Consider the following 24,155-nt stretch of genomic DNA (forward strand, 5'->3'; position numbering starts at 1 on the left):
GTTGTGTGAAGGTATAAAATTGACTCTGCTATCCCAGTGAGTCTGTTTGCCATATGCAGGTCCACGTTCAGAGAGCTTCCCAGACAAAATGACTATTAAAAGAAAATGCTGAATATAATTTGATCAAATGCATGCCCATGGTAGATGTCCTGTGTGAGAGGAGAAATGTTTTTGTTTGTGATGCTTAAAGAAGGGCTGAATAGCTTGCTTCTTTAAAAAGGAAAAAGGAATCGTGCTTGCTTTTACTTTAAAGATTATAATCCTTGAGTTCCTGTTTCTGATGGAGGGCTGCAGCAGGAGCTTGCAGTCCTCACTTGAAATGAAACAGTTGGAAGTTGCACAAGGAAAACGTTTTTCCCATATAAAGTTTACCAGAGATTTGAGCTGCACATAATTTACAAAACAAAATCTCGGAGAATCCCTTCTCTTCTCAATTATTCCACATTCAGTCTCTTCTAAAATCATAATCCTCAGAATTTACCAAACCTCCATGGAACTAGCCAACAAAGACAAGCCATTTCTAATGCAAAAGGATCTGGCTTTTATGGTCCTTCCTGGTCATCTTTAGGTATGAGGAAAGAAGATTAAGTAGATGAGTTTTTGCATCTTTTGCTGGTAATCTCTACAAGGGCATAAATAGTGAGCAATCATTGCTAGCAAGTCTGAGAGCAAGCTAAGTGAAAATCAAGGACAGTCATTTCATTTTGGGTTATGAATGGTGAGGGTGGAAGAGAGAGGCTAGTGAGGGTGGCTGTCAGCCAGCTCTTGCCTTTCTAAATAGTAGAGGATGATCTTACCTGAAAGGAAAATGTTTAGCAGTTTCTAACTCCCCGATTCTAACATTCTAGGGGAGGTAGAAATACCAGTACCATGAATGCTTTCTCTTTTTGACAGCACTGTTTTGAGCTGTGCCAGTGCTACTGCTGGGCAGCGAGAAGACTGCAGAAAATCCTCTTGAGAATGTGCTGCCCAATGTCCACAGGGGCAGTTCCCATGAAGGAGATGTTTCTGCAACATGTTCCTAGTATGCTTTCCCTGAGCATTTGAGAAGAGGCTGTCAAAGCACTCTGCTTTCTTCCTCCATTTCTTATCATCTGTTTCTCTTCATTTGTCCATGTACTGTTTTCCTAGGCTCATGGTATCTTCTCTTCCCAGAATCTGACTCTCAACTTCATTTCCCCCTTTTCTTTTGCCTCTTTTTGGAGAGACCGGAGATAGGGGAGGTAATATTCAGGGTTTGTATGAAACAGCTAAAATCTCTGCAAACACTTGTGGAAGTTAAAAATTTCATAGCATGAAGGTTGAGCCCTGTATTATTGCAATGTCAAGGACACCATGCCATCTTAGAAGAGGATTAGGTCCTAAAGAAGCAACCTAAAGAGGGTACAGTCAGGGTGCTGTGGTTTCCCCTGATTTCTTCCTCACTCCTAGAATTTTAACCCCATTGAGAGGGCTTTTGTCTTTCATGGGATGGCATCAAGAGCTTGTAGTGACTGTTGGGTAAATCTTTGCAGATCCATCAGTGAGAGAGTATATAGATTTTTTTAATGTGTTGCAACAAAAGGCACAATTTTTAACTTTTCCCTAACATTTGCTTAGAAGTAAATATTTATGATAATTTGAGATTATTAAAAAGCCTTTTTTAAAGTGATGGGCATGGAACATCAGACTAAATTTTAGACCTTTTTTGCATTGTGTCCAGAAACGTGCATTGGAATGTAGATGTCTGTCACTTGGACCTGCAGGGTGGCTGCCCCAACTAAGTACTAAAGGCCTCCAAAAATTCAGGTTGTGGGTTGCAGAGGATGTTCCCTGATAGACTGGGACAAGCGTGAAGCAGGTCTGGCCCTGATGTGGTTTATGAGTTCTGGTGGCCAGTGCTGGGAATCTCTTGGAAACCCCATCTGTTTCTTCCTGGGGTGAGCCTTGCTGAGCTTCTAGCAGGGAGCTTAGCTGTGGAAGGGGCCTTTTTGGCTAGCTAGTGGGCTTCGCTGCATCTTAGAAGGATTTTTGGAATGGAAGATAGATAGAAAATATAAAACAGAAATACTTGGAGGGGATAGGAGGAGCAATTTTCTAGGGGAAGCAGCTTTGCTTTTTAGAAATTGGGGGGTAGCTAAAATGCTAGCCTTCTGTCCCATACCACGTGAGCAACTAAATTTCTTAAATATGGACATGAAGATCTGTTTGCATCTGGCTAGCTATTTTATATCTTAATGGATAACCTACTCCACATTTCTTGATTGCCTTTCGTTTAAGAACCTCAGAGCGCTTTATGGATATAAATGAAATGCCACTTGAGTCACCTGTAAGATATTATTAGTACTATCATATTCATCCTACTTTATAAAAGAGAAGCAGAGTGCAGAGGTGTCAGAACAGAGAGAAGTGCCATCTTCCCAGCCCATTCCCACATTTGTATTGTTTCACCTTGCTACAGCTCACCGACCATTCTGAACCAGTGTGCTAGGGAACAGTGAATGCGTATTTGTTGAAGCAAATTTCCAAATATTTTACTTGGCACCTTAGTCTCCTTTATCCTGTGCAGGGGAAAGACATTTCTTCAAACCCATGCCGTGCCATGTTACGGATATGGCTGTGAAAAGGACCCAGCATCAGCAGAGGGATGGCACACGATTAGCCATAAACCTGCCAGGAAAGCAGGACTCAATAGGGTTCCATAGCCTCAGAATTTCTGGGGCCCGCCCTGGTCCCTCCCCAGACACAAAGAATTGGTGCCTGCTGGAGTAGGGCTTTTTGGGATTTATCATCAGACAGATGTGTCGTCATGGTAACCCCAGCCAGGCTTTAAATCTCCGGTGCAGAGGAATGCTAAGCCTCTTAGCTGCTGTCTTTCCTCCCTCCACCTTCCTACCCGAGGATGAGGAACTGGTTGTGCCTTTCAGGGCAGCAGAGAGAAGTGGTGAGGCTTGGGACAGCTCTGGAGACAAGAAAAGAAAGTGGCACTTTCCTCTCCAAGATCTTGGGCGATGTGTTCAAGGTGCTGGTCCCAAATTTGATGCGGTATTATCATCCAGCTGGGCAGACAGGTGGTTCTCTGTAGAGAGATGCACAGCTCTTAGTCTGTGCTCCGTGATATGTGGGATGAGTTCCTGTGTCTTACGGGGTTACATGAGGGAAACTTGACCTCCCATTGCCTATTCTGGATCCTGTGTAGGAAAGGAGGCTTCAGCCTCCTGCCATGTCACCTTTTAAAAGCACTGCGTACATTTGTGATAGGTTCTGGAGATGTCATGTGCCATACGTTTCTCAAAATATTACTCTTGGGTGGGGACTGGGGTAAGGATGTGGTAGGCATGTGGCCATATGGAGGAGCTGGGATCTTTGAAATTTGTCCCAGGCTGCATTTGATGTCACTGTTGTGTGGATGTGGGGAGGGGGAACAGGCAATTAAGTGCATCTCGAAGGAAAAGTCTGGAGGCTTGGTTCCTTCAGAGAGAGCACTGAGAGTGTCTGCAGCACTGCAGAAATAATCTGTCCGGTCTTCCCACCGTGCCGTGTGTGAGAGGTCACGGGCTGCCTGCTTTGGGAATAAAACCGCTCAACTTCTTTGCTGCAAGACACATTTGCAGTGGATGGGTGATTGAAGTAAATTAGAGAAGTCATCATTTTTAAATTAATGTGATGATCAGTGTTTGGTCAACACTGTTTTGAAATACTAGTGACAGCAGTGATTTATCAGGATACCCTTAAGTGGTAGGTGTCAAGGCTGGTCCCTCTACTGAATGAGAGTTTGCATTTGTGAACGCACTTTCACCACCTAGGGAGCAGTGTGCCTAAACAATGCCTATAGAGTGTGAGCCACGTGAAGGCAGCATTGTAGTGCTTTTTTGTGCTTCTTGAGGCTGGGGAAGGACAGCTGATGCAGAAAGATCTGCCCATCTCCCCTGCACAGTTTGAGAAGTCTGTATGCTTTCCCCAGTATGTGCCAAGTTGCTTGTGTATTTGCATCTAGCTGTTGCTGTCTGCTGTTGAGAGGTCATCACCTTCACCTTGGTGCAGCCACTGATCCATTGCTTTCTTAGAAAAGCTATTAAAATCTAAATAACTGCCTGGGCAAGGACCATCTCTGTCACCTGCCAACAGCCTTCCTGCCAGGTTCCTATTTGATTGAGAACTTCTCCCATAGAGAGCTGCACCAGAGACACTTTCCCCAAAGCACGCCGATAACAGCAAAGCATGCATCTCAAGGCTCCTCTCTTTGTATTATTTTCCAGCAGAAGAAATTTGACTGGAATTACTTTGTCTCTCACTTGCCTGTGACATACTGAGCCTCTGGGGTTTTCTTCTGTCAAGGCTGTCTGCTGTCTTACTCTGTATGTTGCTGGACCTTGGGGTTTGTGGCACAAGGCTCCTTCCCTTTGGCTATAGCAATTACTTTGGACATTTAAAGCAGACACAAGTGAGCAAGAGAGAACCTGTAAGAGATGTCATGACTGCAAATGTCAGCTCCGCTGAGTTTTCTTTCCAGAATCCAGGAGACTTTGCTGCTACAGAAGGATTTTGGCACTTTCAAGGGACACAAAGCTAGGGATGCCTCCCTGCCGTGGCAGGACTCCTACCCAAGCATGGGTAGTTCTGTGAATCCACCTTTGCTCTCTAAATAAAAGCCCCCTCCCTTTGGATCACTTAGTTACTGTTCACGATATTATTGACTTCTCTTCCTTCGACTGTGCACCATGTGCTGCGCCATCCTCCCTTTCATTAACACGTAGGCTCAGAGAAAGGGCAGAGGTTCAATAGCAAAGTCCCAGCCAACATGGGAGAGGAAGGGAGCGTTGAGGTTGAACCTGGAAAGAGTAAGGGATCTGTTGCTTGGAAGTGAGACTTACTGTCGTTTTGCCTTAGCACAGACACTGTGGGTCCTTAACATTGAAGTGGGGAGCATCATCTGACTGTGGTTTTAAAGTGACACCATTTAGTACAGCAGGACTACTTCAAGTAAAGACTCTGTATGTGGAGGCTACTCTGCTTCACAGGCAACAATGCCTTAGCCCCATCCTCTGTGATACCTCTTCAGACTGAACTGGGCACCAGTAGAGCACAGATAAATGTTACAGAGCAACTCAATATGAACATTTCATTTTCCTTTCATTCAAACAGGCTTTACTGAGCACCCAGAATAAGCTGAGAACTTTAGTCCCAAATTTCACCTTCAACCTGGGCTTCTCAGGGAAATTCTACCACACAGGTAAGCCCCTGGCACCCCTTTGTCCCAGTACCTGCATACAGCCCCCGTGTTCGTGGGGGAGTGTGTGTAACACATTAGAGAGAGCATGATTCTCTGTTGGAACGACTCAGCATTGCAGGGGATTAGCCACTGCTTTGAAACATTGAGCCCCTCTTCTGCTTTTTGTTTTTGCACTTCCTTTTCTGCCCTCTGTAGGTACAGATGAGGAAGATGAAGGGGATGACATGCTGCTCAAACACAGGAAGGAGTTCTGGTGGTTCCCTCACATGTGGAGTCACATGCAGCCTCATCTTTTCCACAATGTCACTGTGCTGGCCGAGCAGATGAAGCTCAACAAGCAGTTTGCTGTGGTAAGGGGCATCGCAGTTTATTTACTTTACAGTACTAATCTTTAAACATTCTTCTGGAATAGCTGTTCAGACCCCACTGAACCCAAATACTAGTCTAGTAACTCAGCTGCATTTAAGAAAGGCATTTCTGAAAATTTAAATTGGTGCGTGGCTCCTGCTGTCTTCAGGCAAGAAACACCATTCACGCGCCTGCCTGTGCAATGGGAAGTGCTTCCTGGCACCTGCATGGCCCCAGGCAGCTCCGCTATGTTCCAGGGTGCAAATCCCAAGGCTGTTGTTTGCTGAGGTGTGAACTTGTAGCATTGCCATCCAAATCCAATTAACTTACAAAGTCTGGCAGTGAGAAAGCATTTCCTTTTCCATCCTTATTCACTGTGGTTTTGTGAGTCACCTGGTCAGTAGCATAAAATGCTCTGTGTGCTAACAGCCCTATTTCTGGCTTCCCCTGCTGAAGGAAGTTACTTATCTAGGAAGTCCAGGGGAAATTCCCTGGGTTTTGGCAGAGGAGCGGGAAGCCTTGAACATCCTGCATTGCTGGAACAATGTCTGTTTGATGCTTACAGACCAGAGTTGAACATAGCGTACATGTTTCTCTGAAAAGAAATGTCCTCTTCATTTCTAGTTTGGTTCTTTTGATGGTAATCCCCTTGGGAATAGCAGGCTGCTGTCTTGTGTTCCCACGACACACACAGATTAGGAATGATCTTGAATTCAGAGAACAGTTGCAGCATTATAGAAACAATTTAGGCTGCTCCTTTTCCTGGTTAAATAACAGTGCAGTCTTTTGCAAAGAGAGACAAAGCACAGAACACAATTACACATGTTTAACGTAAAACAGGCTAGCAGTGGGAAGGAGAAGGCTGTTGCTTCATTTAGGGGCTCTGGTTTTATTGTACATCACCAGGGCAGAGCTGTCATCATTCATATTGTTACCAGAACCACATAGTGGAGTTAAAAACCATGAAATTTAGATACTTCCTATCATTTTAGTATAGCTCCAGGCCCCATATCTTCACCCTCAACAGTCTCTTGCTTCATGTCTGCTTTTCTTTGAATTGCTAGAGACAAGACAGATCCTAGTCGTCATCTTCCTTTTCTTCTATATCAGTTAAGGAAATTTTGTTTTCCTCTAGTGACTCAGATCTAGGCATTGTGGGAGTGAGATGTGTCACTTAACAGCATTGATTAGTTTGTAGTAACCAAGGAGCCTGACCCGAGGCTTGTGAATTAATCTGATTTGTCACACCTGCAAGCTACAAAACCGTTCTTACAGCAGCTGTTACCAGTGCTGAATGTCCTTGTCGATACAGAATCACCCTTATATTTCTATAGATGCATAGAACATGAAGTACAAGCAGTATTTCAGGTTTCCCAAACCAGAGAGTTTTCATGTTACTCTGTCACCTTGCTCCAACTTGAAGTCTATTACTAAATATGATCCCTATTAAGAATATTAGTGAAATATTGAATGATCAAGCTGCATATTCTGCTTCCAGGAGCATGGGATTCCCACAGACCTGGGCTATGCCGTAGCCCCCCATCATTCTGGAGTTTATCCTGTCCACACACAACTCTATGAGGCATGGAAATCCATTTGGAGCATCCAAGTAACGAGCACAGAGGAATACCCACACCTACGGCCTGCCCGTTACCGGCGTGGATTCATCCATAATGGAATCATGGTGAGCACAGCTGGGTGAGCAGAGCCCACTTTCTTGCCCAAGGGACAGTCTCCTAGTGACCTGCATCAGAGACATTAATCTTAATATCATCAGTGGTTCCAAAATCATTAAGTCAAGCAAAGAGAAAAAACTTGGCTAAAGCCAGTTTCTGTGTTTCTCAGTACAATTCAGAGGTCAGTACTGAACGGAGAGCAAAACCAAGCACAATAAGACTAAATTGAGATCCCACTGACTTGTTCGCACTGGGATGAGTAAATGGTTTGGAGGAATATCAAGAGAGTCCTCTGAACCTATGTCACTTATGTCCCTTACTCTTTATATTGATCCACAGAGTGCTGCTTCGACACATTCACGTGTAGATTCTGCTGCATCTGCCTCTTATCTAACTTTGCTTTTCTCTGATATTGCCAGGTTCTGCCTCGACAGACCTGTGGTCTTTTTACTCACACTATCTTCTATAACGAATATCCCGGTGGTTCAAAGGAGTTGGACAAGAGCATTCGTGGTGGTGAACTCTTCCTGACGGTGCTCCTGAACCCAGTAAGCTCATCTGAAAGGGGAATCAGTGCACGGGTGTCTCAGCTTATGTGCCTGATGTGGGAGAGGACTAGATCTATGGGTGATTCAGTGTAAGCACCCATCACGGTGTGGATATCTCCAGTGTGATGCTAAGGAGACGTGAAAAAGAGGGCCAAGGAAGTACTTGCTAGTTAATGCTGCTTTGCTTTACACACTGCCAAGGAAGCACAAGTATTGAGTGTTGACAAGTGCAATACTCCGCAGATAGAAACTAGCCAGGGTGACATGCTGAGCGTGGCCCAGCGTAGAGTGAGTGTTACCTAGGCTGCTGCATCTTCATGAATCAGAAGCGAGATGTGCCTTGGCCCGTTCCGTTCCACACACATCTGCTGCCTGTTGGCTTCTCCCCTGGCTCACTGATGAGTTTTGTTCAGAATAATTGCTTTCTCTGAGCTTTCGTTATGGAGTGTTCTCCCCTTTCTTTCAAAATGTATACACTGGAAACAATTTCTGTGTGCTTTTTCTGTGACGTAGCTGTCGCCCTAAGGCATTTTTGGGAGATCTGGGTCTAACATAGATGTTTCTTTTTCCCTTTCAATACTTGACAGTTCCATCAAGCCCCCAAGCTAATGTAGTACCTTCAACACCCTGCAGTCCCCTCCCAGTTCTTAGCCATGGATGGCAAATCACATGAGTTTCTCACTTCCCATTGAAGCTGGGAAGATGTACTAGGTGGCAAGAGACACACAAAAAAGTGGTCGTTTTTAGAAAATTGTGAATGGATAGAATTAGGAGATGAAGCTTTGTAGCCCTCTTCAACCACAGATCACACTCCCTTACATTCTTGCTGGTTGGCTGCAGCATTAAGACATGGTGCTCTTTTTGATTGTACAGAAGCTTTCTCAATTCCCCACCTGAATTTGTTTCTTACTAAAGCTGATTTGGCACCCGTTGTCCTCCCTTTCTCTAAATGGACATTGCCCTGCCAGGTTTAGATAGTGATTTTAGAATGTCTGCGTCTCCTGAATACAATGATGTTTAATCTCTCCTTTTCTCATGACTTTCAAATTTCTACCTTCTTACTTCTCCTTTATACGTCTTTCCCACCAATGCCTGAGTATGGGCAAGAAGCTATGCAAGCAGATCTGAAGGAAAGTAGGTTGGTTCTGACTAGCTTTCTAAGTGGAAACCTTGGAGTACTGTCCCGGTCATTGAGTACTTGTTTGTGGGATTTGTCATGTAACATCAGCCGCTCTGCTCACCGTGATTTTTTCTTTCATTCCCTCCTTCTTTTGCATCTTGATTGCAGGGTTGAATACGCAGCTTTAGCCACTTTTGGTTGGGGCTGTAGAGGCTCAGTGAATCAGAAAATCAAGCTTTTTGCCTCAATGAGCTTAATTTTTTCTTGTCTCTTGCTTTTCCTAGTGTTTAGTGCCTCTCTACTCCTAGAAGTAGAACTGTGATAGTGAAAATACCCTCGCAGTGTGCTCTGGGTGCATCATACAGACAGGCTGTAGTTTACAAACAGGCCCTGTGTTTCTGAAGGTTAGCCTGTGACCAGCGCTGGCTTGGATATGATCTGCAGAAGGTATGGGTCTATAACAGCCCTAGCTAAAAAGCTGTAAGGGTTCATACTTCCAGGTCTGGAAGCCAAACTTCTGTCCCCGAGGTCTGGAAGCCAGCCTTCTGTCCCTATTGCCTGGGACAGAACCGTTATCTTTACACATGACAACTAAATCTACCTGCTTAATAAAAGTCTGTAGTAAGGAGAAGGCTATTCTTTGCATTATGTATGGGATTGATTGGTCAGATGGAAAGAAACTGCTTTCTTTTCTGTGACCATTGCTTTTCTGGGCTTCTGTTCCCATATGTTGGGTGAATTCCACCTTGTCCCACTTCATAATCGTCAGATCTTAAAGAATGCCTGCAGAAATAGCCACTGTGAAACTTAAGAGCTCTAGGTTTCTCTTGGAAAACCAATTGCCAGACTGTAATCCAGAGATCATTGCTGGTCTAGGAGGCTGTGCCAAGGAATTTATAGAAACATAGTTTCTAGAGCTACCCATTAAAATTTGCTGATAAGCATGTGACAGTCGAAGCAGCTGGCAGTGATCTGTGATCCAAAAAGTTCAGGAAGATTGTGCTCTGGTACAGGATGAGCTTATTTGCCAGATTTACTGTTGGCTCTTCGTGATGACTTTTAAAACTCTTTCAGGCGCCTTCAGATGCTTCCGATGTTTATACTTTTGCTTCCTTTTGGCAGTGGAGCATTTCTCTCTGTCAGCAGTGGAGTACTGTGCTCTAAGCTCCTCTTCATTGCTCGTGTTTGCAGAGTGACTCAGACCCTTGCGTTCCTCCCCTCGCTGATAGAGCCATCTCACAGACCTGATAGAAAGCTGGCCAGCCCCGCAGCCCCAGCAGTGATCCGGAGCAGACTTGGACCAGGCTCTTTCAGTCCTTTTTGGTGCTTCCAGCTCCCTTTGAGTGGATATATGCATGCAGGAGTCTCCAAGCCTGTACGCGTATGATTAAGTCCACAGTGCAAACAGAAGATGTTTGATCTTCTGACTAGTGAACAAGGTCTGATGTCAGGAAGGAGAATAGCTGTTGATGTTCAGCGGACAGGCTGCCGTGTGCCCAGTCGCTATTTCCGAGAAGCAAAGGGCATCTTTGTGATCACTTCTCACAAACACTTTTGCTCACACTATGCAGGCAGGTTACTGCTGTGTCCACAGCTGCTTGTTACGTGTTGCAAGGATGCTCATACCCTCCTGTTTTCTGTATTCTGTATCCTGGTCTCTGTGACCTTTCCTCTCATTTTTCCTCAGTGTGAAGGAAGGGAAACCATGGCATGCTGACAGTGGAAGGGAGGGGGAGAGGAGGGAGGTGTTATTACCAAGCTAGTCCCCCAGTGTCACTGGGTGTGGGTGGGAGGGAGGGAGAGATGGGACTTGAGCATAGCTTATGTCAGAAGTAGTGCTCAGAGCTGTTTTGGCAGCAGTAGCTGTGACGAGGCAGAGCAAGCTGCCAGGCCTTGTTGAACAGTGCATGTGTGCTACAGGACATGATGCACGCTCAGAAGTTCAGGGAAATGGCTCTTTGGTCGGTCTTGTCTTGTCTTCTTCTAAATCCAGTTGCTTGGGACTGTTTGCAGGTGACAGCATTACCTATGTGAGCCATTTTACCAAATGTAGCCAGTCTTGAGACACAGTTGCTAACCTGGATCACATGCAGGCTTTTTTTATTCTGGAAGTCTTGAAGGGGCCCCAGGTGGTGACCTGCATCCTCCCTGCTGCAGTACTTGGTTTATGCCAGTGAGCCAGACGATTCACGCAACAAATTTTTCCTCTGAATGTTTCACTAGCAAGTCAAAAGGATGAGCCACTCTTTGCTGTCACACCACCTTCCTGGTGTCTCCCAGAAATGGGCAAAATACAACATGAGACGCGTTCTTTTGCTGCCTTATGTGCTCCATGGCACGGCCCTACAGTTACACAGAAGATCTTTCTGTCCTTTGCTCTGTGTTGGATTTAACACATCCTTTTTACAAAACAGCACCAAGCACACACTGCTTTTTGAAGCGTAGGTGCCAGAGCCTGTCTGGCAGGGCCTCTCTGTCAGCTCAGTAGGAAACCAGAAGTGAAAAACTCACAGGCAGACAAATGTGATAAATCTTTAACTCCGCTTACTTTCAGTGTGTCCCAGAGTCCTACCACTGTTTTCTGTTGCCTACTCCAAGACCCTGGGGTGTGAGCACCTTATGGACAGGATTAAATTCATTTCACGGTGTCTTGGGGATGGCTCAGGCATGAAGAGCTACGATCTGTCAGCACCACTCGTTGCACTAAGACCAGTCCATGGTGACACCGGGCAGAAAACTGAATTCAGACCTCCTGAATGCCAGCAAATGTCTTCATCCCAAGACCATCTGTCTCCTGTTTCCCCCTTTTGCTCTTCCCCTACTGTGAGTGGGAAAGCCATTCCTGCCCCCTGCCAGGGAAGCCTGTTGTTGCCTGCTGACCTTACCTGGCATCATCAGGATTCAGCCCTGAACTGTGCAGCAATGGGTGCCCCTGTTGTTACAGAGGTTTCTTCCCCTCCCTGCACTAGCAGACAGGGGGTGGGGAGTGCTAAATCATCCACGTAGTCATTCTTCCATTGGCCTTAGTGTTCTCCTTTTGTTTTGCTAACTTCTAGCCATGGTGTGGTTTGTGTCTGACAAAGAGCTGTTGTGTTACAGGCACTGGGATGCCCAATTCCATGGGACCTGTCAAAGCCACACACCAGAGCCAAGCTGACAGCAGTCTTTTGCGCTCTTTTCCAAAAGTTAAAATACTGAAAAATAGACAGGAGGGAAATATATCTGCTTGAGAGAAGAGATGGCTTGGCAAGGCAGAGAGAGCACACCAGCTCCTGAGCACTGCCGTGCTGGGGGGGCTCCCATGGGTGCTCCGTGCCACTTTGCCCAAGGGTTTACATCCTTAGGCTTCGCAGGACATTTTTCAGGGGCTGCTTATGCTGAAGGCTCTTGTGAGCTAAAACCTTATCAGCTGGTGTCTGTTCCCAGGACAATGTGCAATGTCTCTTTGCAGTCCATGTTCAGATCCCCAGGTACGCTTGTTTGTATTTTAAAGTGTGACTTGCCAGTTGTTCCTTTACATTTGAGGTGTCAGCTCCAAAGTGAATGAAAGCTGACAGGCTGTGGGCCTAGAAATAACTCCTGTGAAAACGGTCCCTTGTGCCGCGGTGCCCTGGCCTTGCAGCATGCTGCCCCCCGCCCTGGCCTGCTCCCCTGCTGTAGCAGGCACTGCAGCTAGAGAGGTTGCCCCGGTTGTGCCTTGGGGAGAGGAAGGGAAGCTCCTGTTTTCCCATGAAACAGGCTTTGCAAGGTTTGGCTAGGAGGGAGTCACTGACTAACTCTTGTTCCCCTAAATGTCCCAGAGCCGCTTGAATGGCATTTTGAAACTGTTCTGGACTCACGTCTGGGGCTCAGTTATCACCCCACCACCATTCCCAGGGGTTACTGAGAGGTCTGTGTCCCTCCTCTCCTGAGTTCCTCCTGTCTTGCAAGCGCTACATTTCTTTCATTTTTCGTCAAGGCAGTGCTGTATCCTGGCAGATGGACATTTGTCAACCCAGACAGCCAGGGCAGTCTGAGATGTGAACAGCCTCATGCTGACAGTGGAATCAAGCTAGAAGGAAGCAGTACTGTTACCTGATTTACCAGTATCCCATGTCTTTTCTATTTTCAGATCAGCATCTTCATGACCCACCTGTCCAACTATGGGAATGACCGTCTGGGACTGTACACTTTTGAGAGCCTGGTCAAGTTTGTGCAGTGCTGGACCAACCTTCGCCTGCAAACATTGCCCCCTGTCCAACTTGCAAAAAAGTACTTTGAAATCTTTCCCCAGGAGAAGAATCCCTTGTGGCAGGTGAGGAAGCAGCGTTAACCGCTCCTAGTGGTTTTCCAAGAGGTATGTTCCACATTTAAAGTGTAGAAAGACTGCTGATCCAGAGCACAGAGGGGTCTGCATAAAGCTTTTACGTGTGGCTTGAGGCAGCAAGTGGCAAATTGCAAAGTGGAAGGGATGGGCAGTAGGAGCAGTAGGACACAGTCACGGTGTGAGCTTAGGGACAGGGATGGCTGTCATAAGTGATTGGGGGGCAGGCTTGCAGGCATTTGGGTTGTTAAAGGGCTTATGTTAGAGCAAGCTGCTGTGAAATGTTACGTGTGCAAGGAAGAACCCTGTTTGGTGCTGGAGGAGGTTGCAGGCATGTTAATGTGGTTAATCTTAAAGTAATTTCACACTGCAGAATTCATGTTCATTAAATAAAAACATGCTTATTCCATTTTATCCCAGTGCAGCAGCTCTCTGCATGGTAATGAGCAGATGAAATTAGCTGAAGGTGATAGAGTTGTCTGTCTGCTAGAAGTTCACAGATGCTGAGCTGTACTATCATGGTGGCCCAGCCCAGCATGGCTACAGAGGGCAAGGCCTGTGATTACACTTTCAGAGGGACTTTGGCTCCTATGTCACTTTGGAGCTTTTGAAAACGTTCCCCCGTGTTTTTACTTAACTCTTCTTGATGCCTGGCAGAGCAGCCGTGTGGCTGTGAAGTGTTCTTCATATGCTAATAGCATTTTCCCAAGAGGACTGGCCTTCCAGCTTTTCCTCCCCTTTCCATTAACTCCTGTGGTAATGCTTAATCCCATCACTTGTGCTGCAGAATCCCTGTGATGATAAGAGGCACAAAGATATCTGGTCCAAAGAGAAAACATGCGATCGACTCCCCAAGTTCCTCATCGTGGGACCTCAGAAGACTGGTAATGTGAATACTTTATCTAAAGACAGGTTGCAGCTTCCATCTCATTCCTCCAGAGAGGAGAGCTGGAAAGGTCTGTGTTGTAGGTCTGTATGGCTGCCCTTTGAGCAAGCTGCCAAATGGCTGCAGAGGACATTTCAGAGAATCTCAGATTTGTTCTAACCTAAATCTGGCAAGTCCATCAGTACTTTGCACCCTGCCACTTTGCTTGGCTCAGTCCTGATTTGCAGGGAAAAGCCCTACCTGCAGAGTTGTGTTTTGGCTTTTCCACATAAGCTCAGAGAAACTGTGACCTTTCTTAGTGTGTCACAAACATAAGCTGTCAGCAGGACTAAACGCACACACTTAGCAAAAGTTACGATGAATGCCCCCTAGTGCTTTTATTGCGACAGATCTGTGTACCACTGCATGCTCCATGTCACTGTCAGTGGGAGGCAGAGATCCGTTTTTGTCTGACCTCTGTCACCATCTCTTAACTGCTGTGGCATTGTGGTTGGCAGTGATATGGCTGTATGTACTGTCCTGAGGAGTCCTTTCTAGGCTGAAGAGAGCAAAATCTCTTCAGCCAAAGCCAGGTCTTCAAACCTTGGCTTTCTCTGTAGTGCAGTGAAATAGCAGCTGCCAACCATGCACAGCAACTGGTGATCCTGGCCTTGGGAGGAAGCTTTTCCCAGCCCAGCTGCTGTTTCCTGCCTGTGTCACTGTGCAGCTCTGTTGGTGTGTGTGCAGCATGGGTCCTCCGGTATCACGGCCCAAGCTGCTTGCAATGGCACGGTAAGAAAACCTTTCTCTCGGCTGATGTATTGGCCTGCTGGAGGCCTACAGCTCTGTGCTGAGCAGGATTATCTGGTTTGGCTGCGTAAAGGGAAAACATCTACAGCAGAGGCAGGCCAAGGCTTCTCTAGCCGAATTCTTACCCAAGGACACTAATGTTGTCCCTGGCATTTCTCCTTCCCACACATGCGATACCGTCCTGCAGTGCCCAAGCCACCTCCTGTTTGGCAGGTATGGGTTCTGCCACATGACAGTGTGGCTGTGCCACCAGGGAGAAAAAGCGTGCGGGTAGCCCAGCCATGGTAAGAACACAAGATCGCCTACGTGGGTGACAGCAGTCATGCTAAGAAGGTGACTTAAATCAGCTGCATGAGCTGAAACATGGGATTGAACTGCTGAGTCAAGTTCAATCCCAAAGTGCTTGGTGTCGCTGCTCTTGTAACCTGCATGAGTTAAGGGGTGGGTTAGCCAGGCATGGTAGCAGGGTGCCCACTTGGGGACTGTTTTTTGCAGTGTAAAGCCTTTCATTCAGCCAAGCATTATGTGTGACCCAGGTCCCGTTAACTGGTTCCTGTTGCAGGCACAACAGCTGTGCACTTCTTCTTGACCATGCATCCAGCTGTCACCAGTAACTTCCCAAGTCCATCCACCTTCGAGGAGATCCAGTTTTTTAATGGACCCAACTATCATAAAGGAATCGATTGGTAAGAATCCTGACACGTGTTCTTCTGTGATAAGGTGTGCCCATGTTGTCTTCTCCTGAGTCTCTCTGTATGTCCACTTGAGCCACCTTAGTAGCTTCTCTATTCCTAAACAGCTGTTTTCATTGCTATTGCTCAGTGCATGTTCTCTATTTTCCTGCTAATCCAACTGCTTAGTCCCGAGAGCAGGACAGGCAGCTTCTGATATTAGTGACTGTTCGCCAGGAGATTTCTGGGCACGATTTAGCTTTTTAAAAATTCAGTCTCTGTTGAATGCACTGCTGTCATGAGGTTTCTTCTCCTTTGACATGCAAAACAGACAACAGTGTGCTCTTTAAAAAGTTCTTCGTGGTTTCCGAGTTAAGACACTAGGACAGAGGGGACAACCTCCGTGCTGTTGTGCTGGGCCCTTTAGACTTAACAGAGTCGACGCTGCATTCCTTGCACTGGCTCCAGTGTCTCTTTGGCCACATCCGTACGCTGTTCTTTATCTGTACAAGTATACAATTTTGATGAAGTGTTTCCATCTGGCAGGGAAATACTGGTGTCACTATGGCACTATTACACCACTGTGTTTCCAGGCAGAGAAATTTTAAAGTTGTTTCTTGCTCGAAGCATGCACTTTGGGTCCACGATGGCACCGCACTCCCTCATGTGCGGCTCTGAGGGACGGCTGTGTGGCGGGAAGGCATTCTGCCGTGGCATTTCTTTGCCCATGAGCTGTGGGAGATTTTGTCTGACTTCTCTAATCTCTTAGAGGACTGTTGTAAAGATACTGGAAGGTGTTGGTACTTGAGCGAGGCTCACGTGAGTCAAGCATTACAGAGCAGCTGTACTAGCTGATGGACAGGCTTGGAAAGCATAGGCTTTTATGTGCATCTCCTGGAAAAGTCATCCAACTTGAGTGTAGCATCACATGCGAGAGGAGAATCTTCATGTTTAGGATAGAATTTGAGTTTGTTGTACAGCTTATATTTCAGCAGAGACCAGTCTTCCAGTGCTTTACAGTGTCCTGTTCCCCCCTTACCCTCTATCCTACCATTATTCGAATGTCTTACAGTTTGTGTTACTAATTTTACAAGCTCCTGTGAGGCAGAACAGAGCTCTTGACCCTGTGCCTCTACTATGAACTGAGGTACAAAGAGAGAAATGATTTAGATGGGTCTAAAGGAGGCAGTCAGTGGCAGGGCAGGCAGCTGATTCTGGCCTTATTCTTGGGACAAAACCTTTTTTCTCCTAGAGCTTGCAACTAGTACCCTAACCTTGGCCTTTTCCTTCCACTGCCCAGGGACTTGGGGAACACACTCGCAGCAAAATACTTTCTTACCCTTTTATCATCTCCAGCTTTCTGTGTTGTGCTCTACCACCCCTTTCCAAGTCATGCCTCTGCCAGCTCTGCACCCGTTTGCCCATTCATTGCCGTTCTGGGGAGGTGCAGTTGTTCTGTGAACTGTGTCTGTTGAAGAGGAGCAAGGGCATCATTTTGTCATGTGCCGTTTCTTTGTTGGGCCGTGCTGCTCACCAGCGTCCTGTCTGTTCGGCAGGTACATGGAATTCTTTCCCATCCCCTCCAATGCCAGCACAGACTTCATGTTTGAGAAGAGCGCCAATTACTTTGACACAGAGGTGGTTCCAAAACGTGGTGCAGCCCTGCTGCCTCGAGCCAAAATCATTACTGTTCTGATCAACCCTGCTGACCGAGCCTATTCATGGTACCAGGTAACTTCCCTGCGCTGCTCTGCGGGTGAGGGCCAGAGAGATATTCCAGTGGGGTGAGGCGGAAAGCCTGGGGCAGAAAGCCTGTGGATCCATTTCCACAGAGGGGCCAGGGGAGATGATGCAGGCTGCCTGCAGAGTGTGACAGTTACATACAAAGGCATTGGTGGGTGGTTGTGCCGAGGCAGTGGAGTCTGCACAGAGATGTGTAAGGTGGAATTTTGTGTTCCTGCTCCTAAATTCAGCTTATGTTTTTCAGCACCAGCGTGCTCACAATGACCCTGTGGCGCTCAATTACACTTTCTACCAAGTGATCTCTGCAAAATCCCAGGCCCCTCAGGAACTGCGCAACCTGCAAAGCCGATGCCTGCTCCCTGGCTGGTATTCAACTCACCTAGAGCGCTGGCTGACATACTACCCGTCTGGGCAGGTAGGAGGTTTGCAGTAGAGGCTCTCTTGGAGCCCCTTGTAGGTTTAGTGTAAAGGAGAGAAGAACAAACTGTAACATGTGCATGTGCTCTTCCCCTCCTCGCCCCCTCCACGCCCATTGTTTTCATTTCACCTTCTGTCTTGTCTTTTGGAAGAAGAGCCACCACTTGCTTCCTCCTGTTATGAGCTGATAAGAAATCAGGCTTGAATGCTCCAATTTTGCACTTTACTGCATTTGTAAAAGTAAATAAGTGCAAGAGGATACTGTGATCTCCCAGAGAGTTCCACGATATTGGGAAGTTCAGCAAGAACAGCAGTGTTAGCACTCCCTTCCTTTCGTCTTGGCTGCCTGCAGCCCAGGGACCCTCTTCAGGCCCAGTAGGTATGCAGCTACTTGTGGTTGCGTTGCTTTAAAGAGAGGCTCTTGGACTCTGCCACTTGTTAGTTCCCATGCTGTGAAGCCTTTAGCTGTCTGCTGAAGGGAAATTTCACTGTAGAGATGTCAGGATTCTGTGTTTTGTGTATAAATTTGCAAAAAGTCAATTATTAGACAATATAGACTATTTCTGTGTCTAAATTCCCAAGAAATTTATAAACTGCCTAATACATTGTGAGTCAGGATGTATTTTTTTCAAGTTCCTTTCTGCTGCTGGGATTATCCTCAGACAGTCTATAATCCAGCAGAGTCTCATAATGTCCATTTAGTCTCTTATTCTTTGCGAAAGCAGCAGCCTAAACTGTACATCATAGATCTGCCAAGACTAAAAGAGACTTTTGAAAACATTCTTGGGTTCGTGTCTCATTGCTTTACTATTCTGGGAGGTTACTGCTGTGAGGAATGATAGAGCCAGACGCACCATCCTTGTACTTACTATGGGTCAGGGTCTCCTACCTTCCCCAAACTTCAGTTCATGTGACTATTCTTCTATTGTGTTCTTTGGAATAGGTAATTTATTAGCACAAATGTTGTTCATTATTGTCTATCATACATGTAACAGGAGATAATCATAGGTTACAGAAGAATACTTAGCACAATGGCTGCTGACATCTAAAAAGAATACATGAGATACAGAATACAGAGATACTCTGTATCCATGTTGCTGCTGGGCCTTAATGCTCGGTTACGTGGGGTGTGGCCGAAGGCAAATTTATTAAGCAAAACCTATCATGATCTACTGTCTTGCAGTATTTTTGCACTATCTTGCAGATAGTGGCACATATCATAACTTCTGTCTGTGGTGACAAATGGGCCGCATCCCCCGCTGTGTTGCTCTAGAATAAACAGGCTTTGGCAGCCTTTACTCACACGCACAAAGGCCAGGGGCATTTTTGAGAGCCAGGAAGCTCACGGGTGTCATTCAGCACAAGCTGTCAGAGGCTAAGGTGGCTGCTGTCTTTTCAGCTTCTCATTGTGGATGGTCAGGAGCTGAGACACAACCCTGCCTCTGTAATGGACAACATCCAGAAGTTCTTGGGAGTTACGCCGCTCTTCAACTACACCCAGGCCCTCAGGTAGGGAAATTGTTTTGGGAGGATGCCTTCTTAGCTAAGTGTGATACTAACAAGCACTTGATTAGAAGAATGCTTCTTATCTCTGACTACAAGACCTGCCAAGGTTTCAGAGGTATGCCTAACCCTAAAATTAGGCTCAGATAGCATGAGGTGCTACGCTAAGACTGAAATTATAACTTAGTCTTTCCAGAAATGAGAGGGGAAGGGGTGTTTTTTGGCACTGTCATGGAGAAGCATGAAGTTGCTCATAGCAGTAATTACGATGTTTTCCATTTGGTCTTTGTGGTTTCAGAAAAAGTGCTGGAATTATTAGCACTCCTTATGCTTTGTGTTATATGGGACAGAAAGTAGAGGAAGTATGATAAAAAATGTGTGACAGGCTGCTTATATCTTCAACTAGATGGAGATTAGGGACACACTGCACAGTTTTGAGGTAAAGAACCTCTTATTACCTATTAGCAGGTGCCCAGAGCTATGTTAGGGAGCGTTAGCGGAGGCACTACCTCACTGCTAGTAAGTTGAAGGATGTTACTCAGCCATTACTGTGATCTTGCCCACATTGCAAGTGCAATTAATCTGGATAGATTAAGTGCTAGCTGAAAGTGAACTGTGGCCATATCAGTCTTCAGTGGAAACTCTGCAAGCCCACTGGAGATCCTGAATATTGCTCTTTGCAGCTGAAACCGGTGTTTTCGCATCTTCTCTGCTGTCGCAGCCTATGCTAGCTGAGGGTAGTGGGTGGTGTGCGTGTGTGTAGGCATACGGCAATTGCCCTTTCCTTTAACAGTAGAGAGAGGAGAACCAATTCAGTTCTCTGCCTACAGTTGTTTTCCAAGGGGGTGGCACATGGCTCCCCAGGGGAGGGCAGACTGAGAGAAATGTCAGATTACTTGAAAGCCTTACTTGCTGAAGCACATGTCGTGATGGTAAATGGGCTATTTACAGTAGTGGTAGTGGCTGGTACCCTTCAGCCAGGGTCAGAGAAGAAATGGTATTGGTCAGCTTGCCTCACAGTTTGGTTAGAGGTACTTGCTCAAACCTCAAGCTCACCTTTGGCCAAGTGAGAGGACAGGACAGACAAGACCAGATATGGTTCCCAGCATTGCCTTATACCTATGTTTTAGCAAGAGAAGAAACACCGATACTTTAAACAGCCAGGGGATTCTCTAACACTTTTCAACTATAAAGAGGAGATTTAAAAGAATTCACATACACTAAAACATTATTATTTTTCCCCCTCAAAGCTTAACAGACAAATATTGTAACACCATATTACCTCTGAAATTTGCATAAAGCTGAAACAGTCATGGTTGTAATGGACTTGTCAAAGTAGTCAAGTGGTTAAAAAAAAAAATTGAACCAATACCATAAATAAATAAGTAAAACCTAAACCCAGTTTTTAAAGCATTAAAATGGGAAATACCTATAGAGCTACTTAATTTCTGCTGCTTCTAATTGGGCATGTGGTCATACCTTTTGAAGACAAGTGTCCTTTTCAGATTTGATGAAGCAAAAGGATTTTGGTGCCAGCTGCTAGATGGAGGAAAGACTAAATGCCTAGGAAAGAGTAAAGGAAGAAAATACCCTGATATGGATTCCTCGGTGAGTAACTGTCTCAAATCTGTTGGCAGCAAGAGATGTAGAAACATCCCAGCAAACCAACCTGCATTTTCCTACCACCTATGTCCTAGATGACCTATGGAACATGTGCTGAGGGTAATGTTTTCACCCTAATGTGGTCTGTATTTTCCACACAGTCACGGCTGTTCCTAAGAGACTTCTACCGGGAGCACAACATTGAATTATCCAAGCTGATGAACAGACTTGGACAGCCCCTTCCAACCTGGCTCCGAGAGGAACTGCAGAACTCCAGCTGGAGCTGAGAGGGACTCCCTTGCCCCCAGTGCCATTGGGATGTGTGGTGCTCCAACGCGTGCTATGATGCCACCTCTTGTCAAGCCAAAACAAGTGGACAAATGAGCAGGAGCAGAGAATGTGCATGTGGAGCCTTTCCCCACCATTGGGAAGGGCTGCTGCCTCCGACACTGCCCTGGGGCATGGACTGCAAGTCACATTCTTGAGTATTAATGGTGTGTTACACTTTGACTTTTACTTTCAGGAAGGATTTGGAATGCCTGCCCCACTTTGAGCAGGGGAGAGAGCACGGTTAACACTTTATGTTTAAATTGCTCTTCTCAGTATATGAAACAGGGACTAGCTGGAGGGTTAATGTGTTACTTCTCTGAGTCCAGAAGTAAAGACTTAAGAGGTGAGCTATTGAGCCCACTGCTGAGAAGAGCAGCAGCTTAATAAAAGGGGAGTCTAGTCCAGTGAACCCCAGCTTTTATCCAGTAGTCTATTTGGCAGCAGCAAGGTACAAGAAGACCTTGTCCCTCCCCACACAGAGTACAGTGGCCATGATCATTATCATTACTTACAGTGCCACTGTGTGTGGCTGTTGGGGACTGCACTTTCTTGGAGACGTAGCAGAAAGATTGCCTCTCCTTATCTGCAGCACTGTTGGTGGGATATGGTGTCCAGTGACAGGCAAAGCTGCAGATATTGACACACAGAATTGATTTGTTATCTTAGGGAAAAGGTTGCCATATGTGGCAACATGGCAAGTATTTCTCTGCAGGGACTTTAGACGTTTCAAAAGATAACCAAGGCGTAGTATGTCCTCTTAGAGCACTTTGGAGGCATGTGTTTGTTAGTGCAGCACAGCAGCTGGGGGAGGCAAAGCTCAGGTATTGTAATATAAGGCTGATGCAGCTGAAAGCAGACAATTCAGTTCCCCATGTCTGATCAGCTTAAAAAAAAAAAAGCAACATTTTTTTCTTTCCAACAGCTCCAGGGCCCCTACCACATATGCTGATAGCTAGCACCTGTTTTAATCCCCCTGCAGTCCAACAATCCAAGTAGAAAAGCCAAAAAAAAAAAAAAAAAAAACAGTTAAAAGTAAGTACCTTTCAGATATGAAGGGAAGGCTGGGAGTTTTAGAAGTGGTTTCCTGTATCCAAAAGGGGCCGTTTAGTTTACTACTTCTGCACACAGTCAAGGAAGTACACTAAGGTGCTTTGCCTCCTCCTGCAGTTGCTGGATCATTATTTTCAGAGGAAATCCTCCATCATGGTTGTACATGTTTTCTGTTGCTGAGCCATGGGCTTCTGGAGTTGTGTCGGCCATCGTCCCTCCCTCCCGGGCACAGATGGACCTTGGAGATTGCTGCAGTTCCAGAGAACAGAGGGGCAGGATCCATATGAACACAGATTACGGAAACTTCCACAACTGTCATGAGCTCCTTTTCTCCTATCCAGAGAGAAGTTGCTTCAACCAAGCTTTTCCATTGAGCCTTAGGTATTGTGTATTTCTGAATGAATGGTGCATTTACCGTTGTATGTAAATGTATATAGTATGCAATATAGTATTTTATTTCATGTGCCCTTGGGAAAGGGTTATTTTGTGCAGCCAAAAAAAGGACAGAAAGACTAGAAATCCCTCTCTCGCTCCTGTTAGAGAGAAGAGCCCGACTTCCTGCACTGGATTCATGTATAGCATCATTCACATTGAATGATAATGAAGAAATTCTTGGCGCTCGAAGCTGAGCACAAATGTCTGAATAAAGGCTAGAAGTAGTAGTAAGTGGAGATTCAATAAATGTACTACTTATTTTTCTTCTTTGTGATGATTTGGAGTGATGTCATGGACCCTAAGCTGGTAGAAGGGTAAGAAAAACTGAAAAACCTACTCCAGACCTTACAGCTGATATTTGGGAGGGCAACAAAGGTGTTTAAGTTATATTTGTAACAACACAGAAACAGTTCCTAAAGCTTCTTTCTCTGTAAGTGCACCCGTAGGCTTGCAGAAGCTGGCACAGCACGCAACCTGTGGTTAGAGACTTACTCTTACTGGTTTGCACTAGTGATGACTTTTGGGCCACTCCTGGCTACTGCAGTAGTTCCCAGCTGCTGTGCTGCACAACAGCGCTTTGCTGTGCACCTCCTGTCCAGGTGTGAGCAGACCTACAGTAATAAGCAACCTTACATTCAACTGGAAGCAAAACACTGTTTAAATAGTCACGGTTGTGACAGCATTATAAAACAGCCTGACAGCTCTCACTTCACTAAGCACTTCACAAATAAACGCAGCAGCAGCAGCGCAGCTATTTTTACGTGCTGCAAGAGGAGGAAGAGGATCCCAGGACCAATGCTACTGATGCTCCATTAAACACAGTTTCCGGCTCTTAATCCATTACAGGTTGTCACTTACACAATTACTTTATGCTTTACCTCAGACTATGGTACATCTTTGAGGAGATGGACTCAAACATTAAAAAAAAAAAAAAAATCAAGGTACCAGGAATAAATGTTGGGAGGGGCTCAGTGAATGTCAGGGTTCTTGTACTGGCAATAGTCCTTCAGTCAAGGCAGCAAAGGGCAGCTGTGTGTTCTCATTATTTGTTCTTTCCCTCCCCCTGATTGTTTCATTTCTATGCTATGCTAGTTCTTACTGCTTATGCTAATGGCAAACAAATCACCTGCTGTGGTCACATCCAAATGTAGGATGTCCTTATCTGATTTAGCTGATGAGGAGTCCTTTTCAAATCTGGTAACTCCCTCTGGCAGCATGTTGCTGCAGAAGCTACTCTCTTTCCAGACATCCCTTCAAAGTGGAAACAAACATTCCCTCCTAAGTTCTTAAAATCAGAAGCCCTGTGATATCAAAAAGCCAACAAAAACATCTCTTCCAGTGAGATACACTGGTGACTAGATACTGACCCATTAGGCACTTACACATTACAGACCCTCACACTTCATTTTGATAGTGGAAATAAACCTCCTCTTCTTACCTCTCTGTTCAGTAACAGAACTTCATGGTAAGCAGCAGTTCACTTCTAAGACAAGGAAAATGGTAAGCACAAAACATGACCCCA

At 45.8% G+C, this 24,155-nt stretch overlaps 1 protein-coding gene across 8 annotated transcripts in view; it reads left to right on the forward strand.

Moving 5' to 3' along the window:
- The window catches only part of NDST2 (N-deacetylase and N-sulfotransferase 2), a 142,405-nt gene extending 119,509 nt beyond the window's left edge, over nt 1-22,896 (forward strand). For 7 of the 8 annotated variants that reach the window (XM_075155361.1, XM_075155356.1, XM_075155360.1 and 4 more), the window contains 12 exons: nt 5,125-5,212; nt 5,408-5,562; nt 7,059-7,244; nt 7,656-7,784; nt 13,016-13,198; nt 13,995-14,091; nt 15,445-15,568; nt 17,110-17,284; nt 17,541-17,711; nt 19,113-19,222; nt 20,722-20,824; nt 20,980-22,896. In XM_075155361.1, coding sequence (XP_075011462.1) covers nt 5,125-5,212; nt 5,408-5,562; nt 7,059-7,244; nt 7,656-7,784; nt 13,016-13,198; nt 13,995-14,091; nt 15,445-15,568; nt 17,110-17,284; nt 17,541-17,711; nt 19,113-19,222; nt 20,722-20,824; nt 20,980-21,105 — 1,647 coding nt within the window. In that variant the 3' untranslated portion in view covers nt 21,106-22,896. The remainder of the gene's footprint in view (nt 1-5,124; nt 5,213-5,407; nt 5,563-7,058; nt 7,245-7,655; nt 7,785-13,015; nt 13,199-13,994; nt 14,092-15,444; nt 15,569-17,109; nt 17,285-17,540; nt 17,712-19,112; nt 19,223-20,721; nt 20,825-20,979) is intronic. The other variant, XM_075155364.1, reaches the window with a different exon arrangement.
- The last annotated feature ends 1,259 nt before the right edge of the window (nt 22,897-24,155 follow it).

The sequence above is a fragment of the Calonectris borealis genome, chromosome 7 (assembly GCF_964195595.1).
Source record: "Calonectris borealis chromosome 7, bCalBor7.hap1.2, whole genome shotgun sequence".
Lineage (NCBI taxonomy): Eukaryota > Metazoa > Chordata > Aves > Procellariiformes > Procellariidae > Calonectris > Calonectris borealis.